Source organism: Spermophilus citellus (assembly GCF_964194105.1).
Source record: "Spermophilus citellus genome assembly, chromosome: 13".
In the NCBI taxonomy this organism is placed as follows: Eukaryota; Metazoa; Chordata; class Mammalia; order Rodentia; family Sciuridae; genus Spermophilus; species Spermophilus citellus.
The window spans coordinates 90,804,077-90,829,656 of record NC_138193.1 but is presented as its reverse complement, the minus strand read 5'-3'; the positions used below and the strand labels follow the sequence as shown (position 1 = coordinate 90,829,656).

Sequence of the window (25,580 nt, the reverse complement as noted above, 5' to 3'; positions counted from 1 at the left end):
GGGGCACTCGACCACTGAGCCATATCTCTTGCTCTATTTTGTATTTTATTTAGAGACAGGGTCTCATGGAGTTGCTTAGCACCTCACTGTTTGTAAGGCTGGCTATTTTTTTTTTTTAATATTTATTTTTTAGTAATAGGTGGACACTATATTTTTTTTTTTTTAAATATTTATTTATTTATTAGTTATTGGCGGACACAACTTCTTTGTTTGTATGTGGTGCTGGAGAATCGAACCTGGGCCGCACGCATGCCAGGTGAGCGCGCTACCGCTTGAGCCACATCCCCAGCCCGGACACTATATTTTTATTTTACTTTTTAAGTGGTGTTGAGAATTGAACCCAGTGCCCCACGCATACTAGGTGAGCGCTACACCTCTGAGGCACAACCCCAGCCCCCTGAGGCTGGCTTTGAACTTGCGATCCTTCTTCCTCAGTTTCTTAAGCCACTAGGATTACAGGCATGTGCCACCGTGCTTGGCAGGATACTATCTTTTATTTTTATTTATTATTATTATTTTTTGTAGTTGTAAGTGAACAGAACGCCTTTATTTCATTTATTTTTATGTAGTGCTGAGGATGGAACTCAGTGCCTCACACTGCTGAGCTACAGCCCCAGCCCAGGACACTATCTTTTATTTGTGACATTAGAACCCATTCATAATGATTAAGCAGTCCTGCTGTTTTGGTGCAGCTTTTAAAATTCTATGGGTCACCTTTTATGAACACAGGTGCTTTGTTCATTGTAAAAGATCTTTATTCAGCAGAGAGTGGATTTTTCAAAGGCATCCTGTTTTTGGAGCCATCTGTTCACTCTGGTTTATGGTTGTATGCCTACTCAGCATTTGATATATAAGCCCTTGTTGATGGTTTGGTTTGATGGGCTTTGTGGAGTGGAGAGATATTGGTAATGATGTTCACTAGCTAGTGAAGCGTAAGCACAACATAGATGTTTAATATAAGTCCACTTAAGATGATATTTTGTTGTAGGTAGTCATCATGGCTTCTTCAGTGCTAGCACTTTGTTGAGTTCCTGGTTCCTCATTTTAATTTAATTTTAAAAAGGTTTTTTGAAATGAATTCTTGCTATATTGCTCTGGTTGGTCTTGAACTTGTGGCATATGCCACCCCCAGGTAATCAAAACTTTTTTTTTTTTTTTTTTTTTACTTTTGGATGAATTCCCTATTCCTCTAAAGTTTGAGCAGAAGGACAATTATGTGTAAGGGTAGAATGGATTTGTAGCTCTCTACGAATATTTGTAGTATTATAATTCTGTCTGGTGCCTATTGCTGTGTAATAGATTAATGTCCTTATTTCAAAGTATAATTAACTGGAAAATCTACATGTTATGGTAAGACCTGGAAAGATGAATAAGTTGTTAGATTATGTTACCTTAGCTTTGAAACTTTTTTTCAGGTCAAAGGACTGGATACAGTTATTTTGAGCCTGCTCATTCTAGATGGTGAATCAGTGTACAGCCTCACCTCAAAGCCTATACTGCTCCTTATAGCGCGCATTATCCTAGTGAATGTTAGACATAAACTGGCAGCAATTCAGGTAAGCCAAGAAAATGATCTGTAAGATTTATACCCAAGTGTGACTTGGTATTTGGTATTTGACTTGGGTGATTTATACCCAAGTGTGACTGTGAGTATTAGCATCAGACTTGGGATATTTTGCTTTCTACATCTTCGAGGTATTTAGTTTTGAAATAATAATGAGATAATGAATATATGCAACATTTTCTCCTTGTCACTTTCATCTAGCATAAAGTGAGATTATATTGAGCCTCTTTAGGAATTTCTATGCCTTGTGTGTATAAATGTTTTTTCTTAGAATCTTAAGTATAGGTTTAAAAATGTCATTAATATGTCTTATAAATTTTATCTAAGAATCATGTACAATAGCTAGAATGCAGCAGATCTTATTGCCTTCTGGCTCACATCCTCTCTGGTTTCATTTTTTGGGTTGGATTTGGTAGAATATTTGTTGAATATCTATTATTTGGTTTCTTCAGGTCACACATAAACTAGTGAGGAGAAACACTCATACATGCAGGAAGCTGATGTGCAGTAGGAGGGACAAAAACCACAAGAGAGATACAAAGGTCTTTGGAGGCTTATTGGAGGTTGACAGATATGTAGTGTGGGAGTCCCTGTCCTACTGCTCAGCTCTGCTACATGGAAGTTTGAAGGCAGCAAGCAACAGTATGTAAATGGGTGGGCAGAACTGTATTCCAATAAAGGTTTATTCATGGACATTGAAATTCAAATTTCGTATACTTTAAATTTGTTGTGAAATATTCTTCTTAAATATTTTCTTTTTATCTTTTTTTTTTTTTTTTGGTGAAACCAGGAATTGAACCCAGAAGTCTTCTATCACTGAGCCATAACCCCAGCCCTTTATTTTATTTTATTTTGAAATAGGGTCTTTCTGAATTGCCCAGGGTGGCCTCAAACTTGAGATCCTCCTGCCTTATCCTCTTTAGTTGCTGGGATTACAGGTATGCACAACCATGCTAGGCTTCATGATTTCAAAATGATGCATAAACTATTTTCAGTTCTTAAGCTGTATAAAAACAAGCAGTGGATTGGATTTGGCCTACAGGGTATAATTTGATAACCCTTGCTTTATTTATTGTTGCAGCTCGGTTTTATGCAAACCCTGTATTGAATTTTATGGGAAGTGTCCCAGTTTGTAAGTGTTGGCTAAAGTTTTTAAGAAACATGATATTGGGCTGGAGATATAGCTCAGTTGGTAGAGTATTTGCTTTGCATGCATAAGGCCCTGAGTTCAATCCCCAGCACCACACACACACAAAAAAGAAACAGGATATTTTAGCCAGGTGCAGTGGCGCACACCTATAATCCTAGTGGTTTGGGAAGCTGAATCAGGAGAATCATAAATTTAAAGGCAGCCTCAGCAACTCAGTGAGGCCCTAAGCAAATCAGTAAGATCCTGTCTCAGAATAAAATACAAGAAAAGGGGTGTTGATGTGGCTCGTGGTTAAGCACCTCTGAGATCAATTCCTGGTATCAAAAAAAAAAAAACAACCATGATATTTTATTTATATTTTAAATTTATTTATATTTTAAATTTAAAAATATATTTATTATATGTTTTTTATTATAAATGTAGGTTTTTTAAAAAAAGTTATAATTTTTTAAATTTTAACTGGTTACAGTGGCAAGTGTTCTGTCCTGGCTACTTGGGGAGGTTGAGGCAAGAGTTTTAAATGTATGAGAAATGTATCAGCAACTCTTGTGAGAACCAGAGGATTTGGAATCAATTGTACTAGAAAGGTGTTTAATAGATGGATTTCAACATGTCTTATGAAGCCCCTTTTTTATTTCTTATTGATAGTAGCTTGAATAAATAATTTGCACCGAGTTGATCTGAGTTAAATGGTTTTATAGTCTATTACTTTTCTCTAAAAACTGCATCACCAAGATGTGAGGCTGCTAAGTGGCATTATTTTCTTTCTAGTGAAACTATGGTCACTAATGGGTGAGACAGTTTTGTTGATCAAAAACTTTCGTCATCAATATGTTAAGCATCATTTGAAAAATAATATGCATATCATCAACAATTTAGAGGAATTAGTAAATATGTTTATATATAATCATTGTCTTTCTGTTATTATTATTATTTTTTTCTCCCTGAGGTTCTGAGAATTGAACCTAGGGCTCTCTACTATTGAGCTACATCCCTGGCCCTTTTATTTTTTATTTTGGGACAGGTCTTGCTGATTGTTTAGGGTGGTCTCGCACTTGTGATCCTCCTGCCTCAGCATCCTGAGTAGCTGGGATTGCAAGTATGTCTGGCCTTATGTTAGTTAATTTCTGAATATCCATTTCCTTATTTATGAGACAGAATGAGTTTGCACCCATTTTTTGGGTGCCTCTTGAATGCACTACTGCCATGGCCATCTATGAGCTTCTTCACTAGTGTGACTTCTCAGTCAGGACTATGATTGAGAAATTATTTGAAATAAGATTTCTGGTTTTCTTCTTTATTAATGCCTGATTTTTTTTATTAAGCAACTTTTGGCAAATAGAAAAGGGTCATTATATTTTCTAGTAGAAAAATCAGCTGTGCTTTCTATATTTATTTTACACTTTCCTCCTCCTTATGATAATTTTGGGTTAAGAGTTAATGTTTATAGATCTGATGTTTAAGAGTTTAGCATCTTAGGTCATATGTTTTCTTAAAAGGCCATTTTTTTTTTTACTTGGATGCATGCATCTAAATTCCCATAGCTAAAAAAGGGAAGACTTTGCTGCCAAAGATGACTCACTTGTTGCTGACAGCTGATACAGGATAGATAATTGAAATGTAGACTGACTTCATTAGCCTTAGTGATAGGAAAAAGAGGAAAACGAAGCGACACCTTAGGGAACTTAATTAAAAATGATTTGAAACTCTTTGTATTAGATAATTCCACCTTTACTTAAATGGGCTGAAGAAACAGATAAATAATTAGAAAGAATTTTATCATCGAGTTAAAATTCACTTATGGCTGCATCATTGTCATTGATGCAGTTGTGCCGGATAGCCATTTAGGAGGGAACCCCGTTAGTCAAGAAATTAAGTTCCAAGTTAAAAAATACTTTTGGGCCCTGCATGGTGGCTCTCGCCTGTAATAACAGCTACTCAGTAGGCTGAAGCAAGAGGATTGAAAGCTCAAGGCCAGCCTGGGCAACTTAATGAGACTCTGTGTCTAGCTAAGTGAGGATCTAGGTCAGTGGCAGAGTACCACTGAGTTCAATCCCTGTTACCACAAAAACAAAACATCCTCCCCCAAACCTATTATAACTCGATATATAGATACACATAGAGACATGCACACATAGAGGAAGGTCTAGAAGAAAATAAACTTTCTCATGGATTTTTCTAGGTAAAGAGTATGGCATTAGGCAATGCAGGTATATTTTTATACTGGCTTTGTTAATTGTTTTTTGCTCCTCTTCTTTTTTTTCCTAATAAGGATATATTTATTCTTTGTTTCTTTCGAATTGAACATAGGATCTTGTACATGCTAGGTAAGTGCTCTACCACTGAGCTACATTCCTAGTCCTTAATAAGGATGAATTGATTTTGTAAGAACAAGCATAAGAAAATATAAGAAAAATCTGCTATGTGCATTAGTCAAGTCACTGTATACAATGCAGTCTGGTTCAGATATAAGTTTTACACTTAAAAAACCAGTGCTGTGCAATGTGGTGCCAACTTCTAGGACCAGCATTGAGGTTCAGAGAGGCAGGAGATCAGGAGAAGGATTCATGAAGAGGTTTCACAAGGGTGTGGAAGGGATCTTCCCAGTTTTGGTGAATATCTGAATCCACAGTATTTTTTTACTGTAGGGCTGTGCAAAATACATTACTTTAAGGAAGATGCAAAGGTGAGTAAGACTTGATTTCTAATCTTGTTGGATAGATAGTGAATGGCATTGAAACTAAGGATGGCTTGTGTAAATACAGTGGAATGTGTTTATAAAGGGAAGGGCAAATAATGTGTTGGAAGTTCAGGCTGTGGAATGATTACACCTGCTGGGGGTTCTTGTAGGAGGCATCCTGCAGTTGGAATGTCTATTTGTTATGGTGGTGTTACCGCTGTTGACCGGTGACGAGTTCTTGCTTCCCCAATGTTGAAGAATAACACCAAAGAAGCACCCCGAGGCAAGGTCAGAGGAGAAATTAGAAGTTTACTAAAGGACAGCAGAAAAGACTTCTCCCGGAGGAAGAAGGGGACCCAAGAGGTGGAATCCGTGGAAGTGCGGTTGTTTCCCCTTTTTATAGTTAGGTTGGAAGGCCCAAGGGGTGGGTCACAGGTGGGCCAAAGTAATCTGGTCAGGAAGGACTTCATTATCACTTCTTTGGGATGGACTTTGGCCTAGGGCCTTTTCAAGGACTTCATTAACATTCCATGAGTTGTCCTGCTTTTCCCTGAGTCATTCTCAGCATGGTCTCCATTTTAGATTTCACTCGATATTAGATCTGATTTACCTAACTACACTGACTACCTAACTTTGAATCTGGCTTCAGTGGCAGAGTGCTACAGCAGAGCAGGATGCTCACAACAGACATTTTTTTCTTAATTTTAACTTTTAAATTTTTTGTGGCACTGCCTCAGGCATGCTAGACAAGTGCTCTACAACTGAACTATATTCCCCAGCACATTTTATTTTGTATTTTGAGACAGGATCTTGCTAAGTTGGTTAGGCTGGCCTTGAGTTTGTGATCTTCCTGCTTCAGACTCCTGAGTAGGTGGGATTATGGGCATGTGCCACCACACCTGGCTACAACAGACATATTTTAAAGCAGGAGATGGTAATTATGAAATAGCATCAAGAAGCCCAAGTGAGTAGGAAAAAAAATCTCAGCCTTTAAGAGAATGAAAATGAGGTATTTTCTTAATGAAAAACACTAGAAGTGTTTTTTGATATTATTAAAAACTTACCAGAGGGTGGGTAAACTTACTGAAGAATAAATTTCATGCATGTAAGAAAATTCTAAAAAATTAGTCTCAGTTAATGTAAAAGGTTTTTTTTTTTTTTTTTCCCCTAAAGTGTCCCTTTATTTCAGCTTACCTGTTTTTTCTAGAGTTTGCCATGGTGGACTCTGAGATGTGTGAATATCCATCAGCAGTTGCTTGAGGAGCGTTCACCTCAGCTTTTTGCTCTTGCTGAAAACTGTATTGATCAAGGTACGTAGTGGATTATTGTTTGATATGGATATGTAGCTTCATTCTAATTTCTTGGAAAGACATTCCTTGTTAGTTTATTCTTTGACAGGTAAGAATGAGTTTTTGTTTGAAGTTGTTTCTTTTTCTGTATTTTTTCTGGATATGAAATATTGCAAATTATTAGGTGGTATAATATAGAATTCCTTTTGATCTTTTAAATTTAAAAATGATAAGTCATTTCCATTTGTATTATCTACTTGGAAAGGTGATTTGCTCTATTCAGGTCACTGTGATTTCTTAAAGATATTTTAATATTTTCCTTTGTGTTTTAATTTAATAAGTTTCTTTGAAAGCAAATGTAAACTTCCTTTATTTTTTTAAAAGCCTAACTAACTTGAGTTGGAGTAAATTGTACTATATTACCCAGAGTAGGAAATTATTTATCTTGTTATCCTATTGAGAACAAGGAGCAAGGCTAAATTTTTTGTTTTGATAGAAAATACATTTTCTGAGAATAATAGTGAGTAGGAAGGCAGTTTTACATTTTTGTCTTATTATTTTTTTTGGTAATATATAATGTTAAATGGAAAAATGCCTAAAACAAATGAGAAATTTACCACATGATTGTAAACCAAACAAATATCAATATTGTAGATACCTTTCATACCCTCTAAGGAAGCACTTTGAAAAAGAAGAGAATCTTGGGTTCCTTCACCCTTGGGCTTTTAGAATGATATTTCTTGGCAAAAGTTGCCAAAAACAAGAACAGATTCTCTCATATTGAAGGAGTATTTGAACATAAATTAACTTAGACTTGGTAAAGAATTACTGAGTTACAGGGACGGGATTGAATTTTAGCTCTCTCTCTCTGATTCCAAACCCCTTACTTCTTTCCCATCGCAAGAGTATAGAATGAATGGGTATTCGTGTGCGTATGTCTGTTTAAGGGATGGGGGAGTGGTGGTTAGTATCACTTTCTGTGGAGAAGTAGTGATTTTTTACTTGACAGAGGAATCATATTCATGAAGGTATATGTCACACATACTTACATGTATAATTGCAAGAAGTTCCTGGAAGGGATCTTTTTCCTGGGATCTGTTTTCTTCAGGAGTAATCCATTAGCAACAAGGCAGCCCAGAAGCAGGGGGAGGACTACAGCTTGTATGGTAACATTGCTGAGCTATACATGATTGGTTGAACTTGCTTCCCCAATTTTATTTTATTCTTGAACAAAAATACATTAACATATACTAATCTTAGATAAAAATGAACATCTATACATAATTCAAAAAAGAGAAAGTAAGGAAAATATTATTCAACCAGTATAATAATTGATTCATTGATGTTGTTTTATATTGATATTCATTGTTAATTTTCATCGATATTGTTTCCCTGCCTCTTGAACCCCTTCCTCTTTTTTTTTTTTTCCTTTGGTACTGGAGATTGAACCACAGGATCCACTTTACCCCTGAGCTACATCTCACCTCTTTATATTTTATTTTGAGATAGGGTCTTGTTAAGCTGATCAGGCTGGCCTCTAACTTCTTATCCTTCTGCCTTAGCCTCCTGAGTGGCTGGGATTACAGGCATGCCACCATGCCCAGCTGTTATTGATATTCTTGATTCATTTTAACTGGAGAAAAATGAAATATCAATGTAGTTTTGATGTGTATTTTCCTAATTATTAAGGATCTTGAACATTTTATTTCTGTATATTTGTTGGCCATTTGTATTTCTTTTGAGAAATGTCTGTTTAGTTCATGTGTGTATTTATTGATTGGGTTATTTGTTTTTATGGTGTTGTTTTTTTTCTTTTTTCAAAGAGAGAGACAGAGATAGAGAGAAAGAGGGAGAGAGAGAGAATTTTACCATTTTATTTTTCTTAGTTTTCGGTGGACACAACATCCTTGTTTGTATGTGGTGCTGAGGATCGAACCCAGGCCGCACGCATGCCAGGCGAGCACACTACCGCTTGAGCCACATCCCCAGGCCCTATGGTGTTGTTTTTTGAGTTCTTTATATTTTCTGGATCAATGCCCTGTCAGAAGAGTAGCTAGCAAAGATCTCTCATTCTGTAGGTTCTCTCTTAATACTACTCTTGTTTCCTTGATTGTGCAGAAGCTTTTTAATTTGATACCATCCCACGGATTGATTTTTGGTTTTATTTCTCGGACTTTAGAAGACTTACGAAGAGGGTTGAGGCCTATGATGTTACTTTGACCTGTATTTTCTTCCAGTAGTTGTAAAGTTCCTGGTCTAATTTCTAGGAGTTTCATCTATTTTGAGTTGACTTTTGTGCAGAGTGGGAGAGAGGGATCTAATTTCATTCTTCTGCACATGGATATCCAGTTTTCCTAGCATCATTTGTTAAAAAGGCTGTCTTTCTTCAAGGTATGTTTTGGCTCCTTTGTAGAGTATCAAATGACTATATCTGTATAGGTTAGTCTCTGTATTTTTATTATATTCTATTGCTCTTCATGTCTGTTTTTTTTTAAATTTTTTTTTTTTGAGAGAGAGAGAGAGAGAGAGAGAGAGAATTTTTAATATTTATTTTTTAGTTCTCAGTGGACACAACATCTTTATTGGTATGTGGTGCTGAGGATCGAACCTGGGCCGCACGTATGCTGGGCGAGTGTGCTACCACTTGAGCCACATCCCCAGCCCCTTCATGTCTGTTTTCATGTTGTTTTTGTTATTCTAGGTCTATAGTGTAATTTGAGATCAGGGATTGTGATGCCTCCAGACTTGCTTTGCTTGCTCAGAATTACTTTGGTTCATCAAGGTCTTTTTTTTTTTTTTTTTTTAAATCTTCTTAGTTGTAGATGAACACTTTATTTTACTTATTTGTTTTTTTATGTGGTACTGAGGATCAAACTTGGTGCCTCACATGTGCTAGGCAAGCAGTCTTCCACTGAGCCACAACCCCACCCCAGCCCTCATCAGGGTCTTTTATTCTTCCAAGTGAATTTTGGAATTGGTTTTTTAGTTCTATGAAAAATGTCATTGGCTCTTATTTTTTAATTGACTCTTTTTAGTTATATATAAGGATTCATTATGATATAATTATAAAAGTATGGAATATAATTTGCTCTAATTCAGTCCTCAGTACTTTCTCTCCCCTCTTCCCTCCTCCTGTTTCCTTTCCTCTACTCTACTGATCTTTCTGCCATTTACTGATATAAGTAGTCATTGTTATTTTGAGGGGGACTGCATTGAGTCTGTAGATCATTTTTGGCAAATATGGCTATTTTAATAATATTAATTCTGTCCATTCAAGAACATGGGAGGTCTTTTCATCTTCTGACTCTATATTCTTTCAAGATTTTAGATACTACAAGGCTGTGGAACAAGCATGGCAATGGTAGATCACTTAAACATTGTATTTGAAAAAAATTGTTCTTGGGACTTACTGTTGTTTTATTATATGTAAGGAACTTAATACTTTTCTATATCATATTTCTTAAATAACAACTGGAAAACAACTGATCTTTTCCTGCAGAAAGACTTTGACTTAATACTTTTGGATTATGAATGATATTTATGAGAAAATTTAGCCTACTGAACCATGCATATTTCCACTAGGGCTGTAGGCCACTTTAAAGTTGTGAGCTCCTTGAGGACTGAAATTTTAAAAAATTGCTTCTCTCAGCATAGTGCCTAGAAAAAAGTAAATATTTGCTACATATTTATTGAATAATAACAAGTAATATTTATTGAGTCTGATATGCAATATTTAGGGAGAAGTTGGAGAATTTCCTCTAAGGAGCAATGTTGGTACCTAGAAGTATTTGTCCTCCATTTCTTTTCTTTTTTTTTTTCAATATTTATTTTTTTAGTATTTGGCGGACACAACATCTTTGTTGGTATGTGCTGCTGAGGTTCGAACCCGGGCCGCACGCATGCCAGGCGAGCGCGCTACTGCTTGAGCCACATCCCCAGCTCCTTGTCCTCCATTTCAATAGCAGTTTCTGTCTAACTTCTGAAGTTGGGTTTTTTCAAAAAGTCAAATATTTTAGAAGTTACGAGAAAATTGATCCTGTAGAGATACGTATGGAGCTGAATCTTGCTTAGGTGGGCATTCTCTTCAAAATGAAAAATGAAGTCGTACTTGGAGAAGATTTGGATTGGATATTCCTATTGCAGACACATTATTTTCCTCAGTACAATGAAAACTGGGTAGAATGTTTTATCCCAAACATGCTATTAAATATTTTTGAAATGAAGTGATATACATTCCATAAACAAACTAAGTGTGAGGGGACAAGCTTCTTGTTCATGAAATTAGGTGAATTTTTGAAAGCCAAGAATGAATTGAATGTCCTTAGTAGTAATGGAAAGCAAATTAGATTTTTCAGAGGTTAAGGAAATCATTTGGAAGGATATGGCATAAGAATTCAATCCATTATTTAATTTTATAAAGAGGTAGTTATATAATACTGCATAGGATATTATTTAATTACCTCTGCTTCATTGTACCTTTATGGAAAATTGGTTGTTGAAAAAAAAGCAAGGTGTAACTGGGAAGTTTTTCTTTCTTTCTTTCTTTTTTTTTAAAGGAAATCATGTGGTGTAATTACTGAATATATAAAACATTACGTTCTTTCCATATTACGCCAAGTTATATTTGCATACATGAACACATCTTTCCCATATCTCAGTGACTAATCTTTATAATAATGACCCATATTAAAAAGTAAAAGAAGGCTGGGTTGACTCAGTCGTAGAGTGCTTGCCTAGCATGCGTGAAGCACTGGGTTCGATTCTCAGCACTGCATATAAATAAATTAATAAAATAAAGGTGTCAACAACTAAAAAAGAAACTTATTTATTTATTATTGTTTTTAGTTGTTGATGGACACAATCTCTTTCATTCTATTTATTTACTTTTATGTGATGCTGAGTTCAAACCCAGGGTTTCGCATATGCTAGGCGAGCACTCTACCACTGAGCTACCACCTAAGCCCTAAAAAAGAAAAAAAAAAAAAAGTAAAAGAAAAACTTCATCCTTATGCATCTTTCTTTTAATTTCTTTTTTCTTTTGCTACTGGAGATTGAACACAGGGTGCTTTACCACTGAGTTACATCCCCAGCCTTTTTTATTTTTTATTTTGAGATAGTTTCAATAAGTTGCTTGAGGCCTTGTTAAGTTGCTGAGGCTGGCCTCAAACTTGTGATCCTTCTGCCTCAGCCTCCTGAGTCTCAAGGATTACAGATATGTGCCACCATACCTGGCACATATTTTTCTTTTTAAAAGGTAGGAACCAGATGGTATGTAATTTTATTCTTAGATTTAAAATTAAGTTCTAAAACAGAAATAGTTAACCAAGATATCTGGAAAATATGACTCTATGTGACTCATTCCCCAAGTGGCCTCAGTTCTTTTCTGCAATATATTTCAGCATATCATTTACTTTGCCTTGTGACTAAGAATTTTTTTTATGTTGCCGTTCTAGGCTAATCAACAACATTTTTTATTTTATCTAGTCATAAATTGGTGACTAGACATAATTAGACATTCTGGCTATGTCTAACTAGGTCTGTAGATATTATTAAACTATGATATTTCATAAACAATTTTATTTTTAAAATGTTTTGTTCTGGGATTTGCCCCAAATATTGACCAAATAGTCATAACTGAAATACTGTTCGAGGTCCATTATATTTGAAATGTTACCCTTGAAGGGTCATCAAAAAGTTGGCAGGGTTTTTTTCAGTGTATGAAACATATGCAAAAGATTTTATAAACAACTGTGAGCTTTAAATTTTTGTCCAGGAAGGTTATATCAGTATAACCTAATGAAATAGTGACTATTAGAATGTCAGCATTTCTTTGCTGGTCTGATCACAACTGTGATAGAAATAGGTTAGAGTCTTAAAAAATTTTTTTTTCCTCAGCATTGTCTAAGGCATTCTTTTGAATGTCATGCTAAATGGACCCACAATTCTCTAGAGACTACTTAAGGGCCTGATAATTTATTGTGGTATCTGATACTGAAAACGTGTTCCATATAGTGCATAAAGTGGAATATTACAGCTTGGAAATGAAGTCATAAAGTCACTTAGAGAAAACAGGTTAAAATGTTTTGTCAGTGTGTTCTGCTTTGACATCTCTAGGCAGCTGTGTGACTTTGAGGTTAGATTGTTTCCACATTCAGAGTTGTTCAAGAGCTTAGTGTCTTGGTGACTGATGTATACATTGATTTATTTTTCATAAATTTGATACTTAGAAATGAATGTTATTAAATGTACTACATATATGATTATCTGTAATTATAATTATTGGTAGGGGTTTCATTTTAACATAGCATTAAAATAATCTCATGAGAAGAGATTTTAATCCAGAAGGTCATGAATATTAATTTCCATGAAGAACCTACAGATTTATTACAATAATAAATATATATCTATTGGGTCAACATGCTCCTCTTTTTATTGAAACCTTGAGTCATCCAAAGCTTAAAACTTTGTGTTCATAGTTGACTCACTTTTTTCCATCACTTCTGCATATCTAGCCAGTTCTTAAATCTTATTAGTTCTTCCCTAAGGGTTCCGTATCTATCCCTCTTTTTCATTCCTAAACACTTATCCTGGTCTGAAATCTTTGCTTTGGAAAGGCCCTTTAGAGATCATCTTGTCTAACTAACTCATCTGACAAAGAATCAAGACTCAGAAGTTGCCCAAGCGCCAGAATTATGTCCTGGAGTTTCTGAGTCCAAGTCCTGTTCACTCTTTCCATTACAGTTCTAAGCTAATCGGCAGTGTAGTAACCAGTAATGATAATGCAGCTAACATTTCTAGGGTGTGTACAACTGTTCTGAATCTTTAACTAGTTTATTCCTTATAACAACTCTGTGAGGTAGAACTGAAGGTGGTATAGTGTGCCTGTTTTTTTTTTTTTTTTGTGATGGGATCTCCCTGTGTTGCCCCTACTTGGCCTGGAATTCAAGATCCTCCTTCCTCACCCTTCCAAAGAGCTGAGCTTTCAGGTATGTCCCACCTGGCCCAGCTTAGCGTGCCATAATTTTATATATGTAAATAATTTATTTTAGTCGTAGATGGACCCAATACCTTTATTTTATTTATTTTTTACATGGTGGTCGAGGATTGAAAGCCAGCGCCTCACAGGTGTTACGCCAGCACTTTACCACTGAGCTATAGCCCCAGCCCTTTAGTGTGCTTTTTTTTTTTTTTTTTTTCAGTACCAGGGATTGAACTCAGGGACACTCGACACTGACCCACATCCCCAGCCTTATTTTGTGTTTTTATTTAGAGAAAGGGTCTCATTGAGTTGCACTTTGCCGAGGCTTGCTTTGAGCTCGAGATCCTCCTGTCTCAGCCTCCCGAGTCTCTGGGATTACAGGCGTGCGCCACTGCACCTGGCAATCTAACACAATTCTAAGAACATATAGTAACTTAATAGATGTAGTTAAAGGTTATACAGATGGAAGAGAGGAAAATACTTGGGAAAGAGAGAGGCAGGAGAGGGATAGAAAAATTGAAGGGATCAGCAGTAGGAAATGAAGCTGGTGATTTATAGAGGTCAGAAGGAAGAGGATTTTTGGGGGGGTATAAATTAGAGTTGGTTAATGCTTATTTGAAATAAGGGTTACTTCTTTCCATTTGTTTTCAATATTTAGGGAATACTTTTTTCGTTTATTTCTTTAATTTTTGGATATGTAAAACAATTACATCATTCTAGAGTCAAAACTACATAATGAGGTGTATTTAGAGAAGTCTCCCTTCTGTTTGTTTCCCTTCTACCCCATTCTCTCTTTCTCCTTAGTTACTGGTTTTATTAATTTCTGGTTTAGTCTAGACTCCACCCCTACCCCCGCCCCCAATGGAATCTTTCTGTGTTGCCCAGGCTGTCCTTGCTTCAGCTTCCTGAGTAGCTGAGACTACTAGAATATACTAGTAGTACTGCACTTGGCTTATAAACTTCTTTATTTTTAACAGCTGTACAATATTCCAGTATGTGAATATTTTGTAATTTTTTTCACCCAGTCCTCCATTGACAAGAGAGCTTTGGACTGCTTGTAATATTTTCCTGCCATGTTTAGTGAGGCAAACAGGACCCTTTGGTTCCTTTGAGTGGCAAAAGCTTCCATGCCTCATCTAATTTATACCTTTCCCTTTTCCTACTGCAAAGTTTTATCGGAAGGGCTAGTTCTACCCCATCCATTCACATCCAGTTTTCCTGCTACCTGAGTATGGTAGATCCCAGTGACTCTGGAAGCTAAGGCAGGAGGGTTGCAAATTTGAAGCCAACTTAGCAAGATCCTCTCTCAGATTTAAAAAATAAAAAAGATCTGGGGATGTGGCTCAGTGGAAGAGCATCTCTGGGGTTCCTTAGTACTGAAAAAATAAAAAATAAACAGTTTTTGTGGCTAAATGAGGTCAAGTCAGGTTAAAGAACTTTGTTTTCAGAGCTTTTTGGATGTCATTACTGTTGATAAGGGTTTTGGACCTATAGGAGAATCAGATAAGCATCATCTTATATATGGATGACAGGTTAGTCTTCTTTTTTAAAAATTTTTAAAATATTATTTAGTTTTCGGTGGACACAACATCTTTATTTATTTTTTTGTGGGCTGAGGATCGAACCCAGCGCCCCGCGCATGCCAGGTGAGCGCATTACCGCTTGAGCCACATCTCCAGCCTGACAGGATAGTCTTGATAGTGAGCTTACTTTGTACTTTTTTTTTTTTTTTGTCTCATAGAAAGTCTTTAATGGATATGGACAGTTAATAAATAAATGTATTATCTCTACATACAAGCTGAGACCCTTTCCTTTTGTCTCTCCCAATCCTTCCCCCTACTGGACATGTGGTTGAGGGTTACATCATTGACACTGGTGTGGCCCCTTCAGGGTAAGGTAGGTAGTGGCCCCAGTTGGGGAGTGATGGTTCCAATTGTTCAGGCTTGGTGTAGATTAACCATTTGGTCAGTTAGAGCACTGCGTGTGGCTTCTACTCCCTAAGTCAGGCGCTCTATTTCCTGCTTGAGCCGTTCACTTTCTTCAGTTAGCTGTGCCACTTTCCTTTCATTCTCTTGTTCTTTTTCCTTCATATGTTGCTTTCCGGCCCGAGCTGGCCACTGGCCACTCTGTTTCCGTTTCCTAGTTTTTCCTTGGTCTTCCTCCTCTTCCTCCTGAGCTAGGGAGCTCTGACTGGAGTCTGGAGAGCGAGGACTCTGGGAGATGCTTGTGACTTCTGCTGGTCCTGGCTCCTCAGCCAGCCAAGCCAGAGATGCAGGATTAAGAGTGGTGAAGGTTTTTGATTCTTCCTCTTCGTTTCTAGAGGGGTGAGGTATAAGTCCTCCCATTTTCACATACCAGGCTTCCAGCTCCCAGCTGGACACTGTCCCGAAGGAGAAGGGCAATGACTCAGCTGCCATCTCTGCAGTTGGATCAGGTGATGTATGAAGATACACTTCCTTCTGGAACACTTTCTCCTTAGGTTCTGGAACTCATTTTGGCTCTGTCGCTGCCACCTGCTCATCTTCAACATGATATGCTCTGCGTCTTACACCCAATCTTCTGATTTACTTTGTACTTATGATGTTAAAAAGAAGTGCCTCTGTGAACCATGAAGGCTAGTATCATTTGTCTGAAGGCCTGAAGGAAGGCCATTGTAGCTAGAGCAGAGAGAGAACTGTGTGGGAGATAGAGGTCAAGGACTGTAGGACAGGATGGGGCGTGCTTGGGAATTTGTCTTTATCCTAACAGCAGTGAGAATTTGTTAATGGTTTTAGGTAAGGTGGCCTTGATCAGTTTTATTGATGATTGTGCCGTAAACTTCAGTTGTTTCTGTTTTATAGTAGTTGCTCAATAACCATGTATTGATCAAAGAAATCATGTAATTCTTTGCTTAAGATCACACTTTTGTTAGTTTATTTGTACCAGATCTTATAGTGGATGTCATTGTAACTCTAGTTGTAGTCTGATCAAGTTATCAGCTATCATGTTTCCTCACTTTGTGAGTTTAGATACATTTTGGACTATTTTGCATACCTACTGTTGTTTCTGAATCTGTCTTTATGGAGAGCAGAACGTATCTGAAAATAGTTCTTTGCTTTTGTTTATGCATGTCTAGATAATATTCATGAGATTCAGCTTCTTATGGGAATGTCAATTGGATAACTTGGATAATCATTGCTTTTGGTGAAACAATGATTTTTATATCTTTTAATTGTTCTTTACTCTTCAGATTTTTGCATATATTCATCAGTAGATTAATTAATATTGGAAAATGTTTCCTCTGAATACTTGGGGGTTACTAAAGATTGAACCTAGGGGTGCTTTACTACTGAGCCATGTCCCCTGCCCTTGCCATTTTTTTACTTTGAGATAGGCTCTTGCTAAGTTGCCGAGGCTAGCCTGGAACTTGTGATGTTTCTGCCTTAGCCTTCTGAGATACTGGAATTATGGGTGTTGTAACACCATACCTGGCTTCAACTCCTATTCTTTTTTTTTTTTTTTAATTTTTAAATATTTATTTATTTTAGTTTTTGGTGGACACAACATCTTTTTTTGTATGTGGTGCTAAGGATCGAACCCGGGCCGCACACATGCCAGGCGAGCGTGCTATTGCTTGAGCCACATCCCTAGCCCCCAACTCCTATTCTTAATCAGAAATTTCAAAAATAGATAAATGCCTCAACTCTTTCTTAAAATTTGTTTGTACAGTGACTCAGCTTTCTTACTTTCTAAACTTGAAAGATGGACAATTTTTTGAAGTTTGAAACTGCAAAGTTAGGTTGCTGTCTTTGGCTCTTTTCCTATCTGCCTGTGGGCAATGTTATTCTTTCTGCTTAGGGGAGGCAAAACTCAAAAGTTATGTTTTTGTATACTATAAGTTACTTAAAGTGATGTAGCAGTTACTCCACAAGTTTATCACTTGGTGATAAACTCTGTGGTTTTGTTTGCTTGAAGATGTTATTATTTGACCCTGCCTCTGGAAGCATTGGCTAAAAGTTCTAGGTAGCACCATGAAGATAATCATTGTTTTCTCTTGATTCCCTTTGTTGGTGTGCAGAAGTCAGTTATTGGTCTAATTGCTTTCCCTTGTGAGTAGTACATCAGTTTCATTTTGTTATTCTGAAGATTTTGGATTTGTGATTCTTTCACTTGACTGTGCTAGGACTAGGGATGGATTTCTCTTTATGTATGCTCAGCTTCCCAAGTGGTTGGAATTATAGACTTGTGCCACTGTGCCTGGCTTAATTTTTTATTTCTTGTTGTTTATTAAACATTTCATGTACTATATCTTGTAATTTCAGATTCTGAAGGTTCTTGGGGGCTGTTTCTCTTTTGTTTCTGCTAACTTTCAGGTGTCAGTACTTTATTTTTTAGGTTCTGTGGCTTTTTTTTTTGTTTTCTTTTTCTTTCTTTGTTTTTCTTTTCTATGAGCTAATGTTTCTTGGAAATTTACCTGGGTATTTTTTTTTTAAGAGAGAGAGAGAGAGAGAGAGAGAGAGAGAGAAGTTTTTTTAATATTTATTTTTTAGTTTTCGGTGGACACAACATCTTTATTTTATTTGTATGTGGTGCTGAGGATCGAACCCAGCATCCAGCGCATGCCAGGTGAGCGCGCTACTGCTTGAGCCACATCCCCAGCCCCTGGGTAATTCTTTGAATCCTGATTGAAGTTGCATTGTTTCAGAAGAGGTTTGGCCTTTGTTTCTGCCACTTTTCTGGGAACCTGTATGCTTAGCTTGAGAAATCATGGATTATATAGACACCTGAATTTGGCCTACAGATTTTCGTGACAGCTGGGTTATTATTTTGATTCTTAGGATGAATCTTTTTTTTTTTTTGCTATTATTTTAGTTGTTGATGGGCTTTTATTTTATTCATTTATATTCGGTGTTGAGTATCAAACCCAGTGTCCCACACATGCTGGGCAAGTGCTCTACCACTGAGCCCCAGCCCCAGCCACAGCCCTTAGGATGAATCTTTTTCCCTTCACACAGTGTTGCTTGCCGTCCGTCCTCTTTGTGTGGCAGCCTTATCTCTATTTTAACTGTACACTGAAGATATAATTCTCTGGTTTTCAGCCTTAGGAGTAGAGCTGCTGGATTGCTTACTTTGGGCGGGTCCACCCCTCATCCCTCATCTTTGAGGATCCTTGTAGCTGTAGAATGGAACCCTAAGGTCCCTAGGGTTTGGCAAATGGCTTCAGGGGAAAAAATGGTTGCACTGCATACTCACTTCCTAAGGTTGTAGTTTTTATTTAGTTTTTGTTCACTGAAGAATACTTACTTTAAGGGCTGGGTATATAACTCAGTGGAGAGAGTGTCTGCCTAGCATGTACCAGATCCTGGTTTGAGTCATAGTAATGGGAAAAACAAATTACGTATTTTGTAATGACCATTTACATGAAAGTATATAGAAAACTTAAATTTAGCTTTTTAAGTGTTCTTATTAAAGGCAGTATTTTGTTAAAGTATTTTATTAAAGGCAGTATTTTAGGAGGCAGTTGACTCTGCTGCTGGAATCTGCAGATTAAGCTACTTCTTTTTTTTAATATTTATTTCTTTTAGTTGTACATAATACCTTTGTTTTATTTATTTATTTATATTTATGTGGTGCTGAGGATCGAACCCAGAGCCTCACATGTGCTAAGCGAGTGCTCTACTGCTGATCCACAACACCAGCTCCTAAGCTACTTCTTATAGTAGACAAAACAAGAAAAAAAAATGAGGATCTATTTCTCTACTTTATTTAATCTGACAATATTTGACTCCTGAATACATGTGCAGAGAAAGCATAGGAGTACAGGGTCATCGCCAGTTGTATTCATGATATATACATATGTATGTGGATAGGTTGGTAGGAATTTATGTAGGTATGTAGGAGGGAAGGTAGATACGTAAGACCAAATTTATGCATTTATGTGACTTATTTTCTGTGTTATTAGGACAGTTGAATTTGATAGTCTTCCTTAGACCTGTGTAATTTAAATGCAGATATGGCCTTTTTGTGATATTTGAAAGAGTATTTTTAAAAACCTTGGATTACCTTCTCATTCCTTGATTTTTGTATCCAGAACCTGTTGTAGGAGATTGCTTAAAAAAGATTGTGTCACTTTCTAGTTGTGCTAAGGTCATAGAACATTATTTTATTTATTACAGTAATGTCTGGATCCTCAGAAATAATGAGCAGAACAAGTTATGAAAGTTAAGAGAAAGCAGCCCTTGAGAGAAGCATTGGGTATTATTAGGTTCAGCTTTTTGTAAGTTGACTTGCATGGATGAAATCTATTGAGGGGTTTTCATGGTGAGAAGTTCATGTTTGAATGCCTGTGTGTCTTTTGAGGTGAGAAAAGTATATCTTGACTTGTTTTCAGAGACCAGGGATTCTATTTTAAGGGACTGGGAGGAAATAGAAAAACACTGTCTTTGTTTTTCAGGCCCATTTTAATTTTAATTTATGGTAGGACAAAGGGGTATCTCTTTCTTTGCTATAAGTGTTTTGCTGTAGCCAAATGGCTCATTGATGAAGTACACCAGGCTTTTGCAGCATCACCTCTACACTTCTATCCTCCTTCCAACTCCCTGAAGTACATTTTCTATTCCTTCATTGTGCATTCATTCTTGTAGACTGCTTGGTGAAATGCTGACTATTCTAGTACTATAAATAATGTGAAGGATGGCTTCTCAGGGATATTGTAGTAGGGAATTCTGGTTTTGGGAATCAGTTGAATGAGTTGTTCTGTTAGACTTCTTTGTAACCTGGTGTGTGGTGTTGTACTATCTCCTTTGTTAATTTTGACAGCCATTTTATTTCAGATGCTTACGTTAGAAGTTGTTATCTCCCATTTTTTCATCTCAGGTGTTTAGAGAAATAGGTCAGAATTTGACAGTGAAGACAATATTGATTCATTCTCTATCTTATACTTGTAATTTTCTTAGATGTATATGGATGTATATATGATTCCTCTTTTCTTTAAAGGGAAAAAAATTTTAGGTATACTAAGCTAACCTCCCCTTCATGAGATTTTCTATGTTCTTTATAGATTCATTCAGTACTCTGTATTACCACCTTCTTTGCCATATTTTCGTAACATGATGAGAAGCATTCTAAGCTAAAGACCAAGGTTATGATCAGTTCACCTAGGACTTACAGAATAAAAGAAGCAATGTGTATAATGTCCTTAGCTGCATATTTGGAGTATATAAGTGCTCCAAGAATGCTAGCTCTTATTATTTTTGTGTTGCTTACTTTGCCCATTTAAAATTCTTCAAGAGCAGAAACTATAAAAAAAAAGAGCAGAAACTATATAATATATTCTTTAATATTGTAGGCTCAATATTTTATTTATTCTACTTTTCAATTTTCACCTTTTGTCTTGCAGTGATGAAACTAGACAATCTGTTTGTAGGTGATTCGGGTCAATATTTGGCTATTCAATTCCATCTGGAATGTGCATATATATTTTTATATTATTATGAGTATAAAAAAGCAAAAGATCAGTTCAATATTGCTAAAGATATCAGCAAGTTGCATATTGATTTGACAGGTAAGACTTTACCTTTTGTGAATAATTGATTTTATTTTTATAATAAAACCAGTGTATACATTGTCAGTTTTGCTGTATGCTGTATTTGATTTTCTATAGCTTGTTCTTTTCCTTAAAAAAATAGATTTTAAAGATTTTATTTAAAAATTTATATTTTTAGGACAAATTTATTTTCTTTATCCCCAGAGATTCCCATTTATTGTTCTAATCTAGTTAAGACACCTGTTAGTAATAGATAGCAGCCAGGCAGCTCACATAAGAACTTTGACCACTTGGTTCTGAGTGTGGGCCTCTAAAGGCCTCTCCTGACTCCCAAGTTTAGTTTGGCCTTTCTGCATTGCCCTTTCTTGTAAGTGCCAACTGTTGTGCTTGTTTTGTACCCCATTTTGTATTACTCAAGTGTGTGTGTGCAGCCCAGGGCATTCTACCACTGAGCTATATCCTCTGTTTTTTTTTTTTTTTTTTTTAAACTGGGGATTGAACCCAAAGGTTCCTTACTCCTGGGGTGTATGCCTAATTCTTTTTATTTTTTTATTTTGAGGCAGGGTCTTGCTGCTTGCTTAGTACCTTGGTAAGTCTCTGAGGTTGGCCTTGAACTTGAGAGCCTTTTGCCTCAGGCTTCCCAGTCACTGGGATTACTGGCATGTAATCTCATTTTGTATTCCTTATGAGAAGATTTCAGTGTCTTAGACCATTGTATGGCATGTAGTAGGCATTCAGTGAGTACATGTTGAATTAATGAGTGGATTATAGAATTTCTCCCAAAACCTGTTTCTTTTGAATGCCAAATAAGAAACATTGCTTTCTTTTTTTAATTACTGTATCCCTAATCTATGACAATATGATTGGCATTCAGTATTGAATAAATTAATTAAAGTCAGAAATCATCAATCAATCACCTCATTTATACTGTTGAACCTTGATTGAGCATCCCAGGATGTGATTGCCTATGCATTTATTGAAATGATTGAACCTATTTGTACTCCCTAGGCTAGGAACAAAGTCTAAGGCTCAGTCTTAACCAGAAAATTTGTTGTTTCTAATTGAGCTAGTGTATCCTTTAGAAATGAGTTAAATATGACTTTGTGGGCTGGTCTGGGATCTTAGCCACTTTTTACATTATTTGTGTGGGAAAGGTTATTTCATATCCAGCTTATAGCTTTTGGAACAATGCCATGTATAAGTTGGAATCTTGTCTGTATTTGAAAATATAGTTTTATTATTATTTTTTTTTTATTATTATTGAAAATATAGTTTTAAATAATGTAACTTGTGAGGTTAGTTTTCAGAGGTTGTTTTTAAATATTTTGGTCCTAAGGAGGCTTTCTGGGGATTATATTAAGAGGTTAATGATGTTGTACTCTTTATGTTCAGCTTTAACTATTGGTATATTTATGAGCTAGTTTTTCATATGTTCTTTTTCCAAATTGGGGTGAAGAGCTTAAAAATATAAATGTGGTGTTCACAAATACAAAATGAGAATCAGTCTTTTATTTTTTTCCCACTTAGCTATAATCTTATTATAAAACAGAAACCTGTGTTAAAGCATTTTGGTGATGATTTTTGGCATAATATGTTTAAAAGGTTGATACATAACTTAGAGCCAGACTCTTTACAGGATAAAAGCCAGACTTTTTAGATTGGTCTTTGTAATCAAGGGTCTTTGTAATGTGATATTTTCCAGAGAATGGATCTTGGAATTTTTGCTTCTCTTAAAGTGGTCTGAAACAGCTCTGCAGCACGTTATTTCAGAGACATTAAAAGAAATTTTTGGCCTATGTAAAGCCAGATAGAGTACTAGACTGGGAGATTTAGAATCCAAAGATTCTAACTTTAAATTCTAGCTCTGATATGGAGAAGTCCTGTGATCTTAAATAAGTGAATATACCTGAAAACCTCCTTCTTTTCATATGTTCTTAGAGATAATAATAGTTCCTCTACCTACAATACTTAATGAATTACTCATTTTTGAGGAGGGAAGTAGTTTGATGTAGAAATGAGTGTGGGGAATCTAGTGGCAGAAATCCTGAGTCTGAGTCCTGGCACTGTAGCTGATCTGCTGTATAATTTGATGTCATTTTACATCAGTGAGCCTCAGGTTTCTCTGATGTGACATGGAGAGAACACCTCATAAAGTCTAAAGCACTCTGAAAACATTATTCTTCATGATTGTACCGTGAAACTCATTGATAAATCCATAGACACAATTTCATTTTATTTTTTTAGGTGCTTTGGGAAAAAGGACACGATTCCAGGAAAATTATGTGGCACAACTGATTCTAGATGTAAGAAGGGAAGAGGATGTCCTTTCAAATTATGAGTTCAGTCCATCACCCACTCCTCAGGAACACTTAACCAAGGTAAGTTGGATTTTAAGTTATTAAATTCAATTAACATCTAAGTCTAATAGTTCCAACAGATGAGTACCATGGAAACGCTGAATGGGTGGGATTAGATTTCATTTTGTCCTCTCTAGAGCCTTTTCAAGGTAGTTGGGAAGATCCTATGTTGGAGCTTTTATTTTTTCACCCTTAAGTAGAGATAAATTTAAGTAGAGATAAATTTTTGTTTGATTTTTATTCTCTTTGAAGCCCATATTTTGCTTCTCTTTCTTCCAGAGCCAGCATGCAAATTTACCGAGTACAGTGAACACTAAAATTCTATTCTGTACTGAAAATAATGCCAAAGGGAGAGGGTAGGGATGAGTGAGATAAGTGGCAGCAGTCGTTAATCCCAGGGAAGGCCTCTGAAGAGCTCATGTGCCTTCTGGGCTTGTTCCAAGTACACTGCTTGGTTGAGTGCTAACTTCAGTGGGTACAGCTACTGATTCTAAGAAGAGAATGAATGAAGGAGGGGAGAACTGTGGGAACTCAGGAATCAAATTACACAGGGTATACTCTTCTACCTGAAAGATGTAGAGCCATGACTGAGCGAGTATGTGTACTGCTGTTTGTCGATGCTCAAAAGTAAAGGAACTGTACTCATGCCTACTTCCATCCTTTATTTCTTCCTTAAATGTATAGGATCCTCTTCAGGCCCTCCCCGAGCTTAGGTTAGCTGTAGTAAGCTTGACTTTTAGGTCACAGAGTAGCACCTTTGAAAGGAGATCTAATTCTTAAATCTAAGCATCTTAATCAGTAATACCTTATTGTTTGTTGGTTTTTTCATTATGTTCTCCTATTGAGAATTGTCTCCTGTGGTGATAAACAGGATATGATGGCTATAATAAGGAATGTATGAACTATAGTGTATAAGTTAATACAGAATTTATTTAATATTTTTAAATTTGAAATAAAGTACATTCAGATAATCTTGTTATCTTGTTAATTACAAGTTAAAGGTGGAAAGTATAAGTTGAGTGATGTAGGTATGGTGAAAACATTTATTCTCATGAATGGAAGATAGAATTGTTTGTTAATTAGTTATATATTTCCTGATAACACTATTTGATTATAAAAACTGTGTATTTAATAACTATTCTTCTTCAAGGAACAAAATGAAGCATTACTATACCAAATATAATGAATCCAAAATATGTCCTAATTAGAAATTTTTAGTGTGAAAATATGTATCTTAGAATTAGGAATATGAAGTAATTTTATTACCAGGAGGAACATAATATTTTCCCTTTGGGGTTTCCTAGATTTGTAGTCTGTCATTAATGAAAAATTAATAAAAGACTAAAGCTACTGGATATCAGGGTTCAGTAAGCCAACAACGATATGCAATCCTACTATACAAATCAAAAGACACAATCTCTGTTCTTCAGTAGTTCACCTGTGGGATGGAGAAGAAGGGAGAATAAATTAGAAGTGTGAATTCACAAAAAAATAGAAATATACATATGCTGCCACAGAGAAGAAATACACATTAAATGCTGAATATGGTATGTCCCACATACTGGTAGTAGATTATGTGCTGATTTCTTGATTCAATAGAATGTTTCAAGGATTGAGTAGGAGTAGGGTAGAACAATAGTTAAATATGGAGGACCTGTAGAACCGATAAGTTGGTACTGTAGCAGACTCATTTTAATTTCAGAAGAGCTAATGAGGAACATAGAGACTCTTCAATGAAGATTGAAACTATTTTGATCATTTCTTTGTATCTGGCAAATATATGGTCCCTATTGCTAATATTGATAGGCTCAGGTCTTGTGTGATGGAGGCAAAGAGACTGGGTTCCTCACAGGAAGGGGCTGGTGAGCCCCTGGGAAGGTTACTATATTATTTCCTAATTTGTTTTTCTCTATGAATGTATTATTAAACACTGGGTACAGAAAAGAGTTGATACAATATTGTAAAGATATAAAAAGGTAAGAGTTGTGGGGTACTCTAGGAATTCACTAGCTGGTATGCAGCCATTAGCCACATAT

At 36.1% G+C, this 25,580-nt stretch overlaps 2 protein-coding genes across 3 annotated transcripts in view; one reads left to right on the top strand and one right to left on the bottom strand.

Annotated features, from left to right (window-relative positions):
* The window catches only part of TTC27 (tetratricopeptide repeat domain 27), a 160,173-nt gene that overhangs the window by 8,857 nt on the left and 125,736 nt on the right, over nt 1–25,580 (top strand). For both annotated transcript variants that reach the window (XM_081264909.1, XM_081264908.1), the window contains 4 exons: nt 1,416–1,556; nt 6,602–6,704; nt 21,041–21,205; nt 23,432–23,565. In XM_081264909.1, the coding sequence (XP_081121035.1) occupies nt 1,416–1,556; nt 6,602–6,704; nt 21,041–21,205; nt 23,432–23,565 (543 nt within the window). The remainder of the gene's footprint in view (nt 1–1,415; nt 1,557–6,601; nt 6,705–21,040; nt 21,206–23,431; nt 23,566–25,580) is intronic.
* LOC308633013 (DNA damage-inducible transcript 3 protein-like) lies at nt 15,572–16,193 on the bottom strand. Its single transcript, XM_081265452.1, has one exon. It carries the CDS (start codon nt 16,077–16,079, stop codon nt 15,660–15,662), a length of 420 nt encoding a protein of 139 aa, XP_081121578.1. The 5' UTR covers nt 16,080–16,193; the 3' UTR covers nt 15,572–15,659.

What these genes read in the sequence shown, in the direction of transcription:
- LOC308633013 (XM_081265452.1), bottom strand. Translation starts at nt 16,079, where the DNA reads ATGGCAGCTGAGTCATTGCCCTTCTCCTTCGGGACAGTGTCCAGCTGG.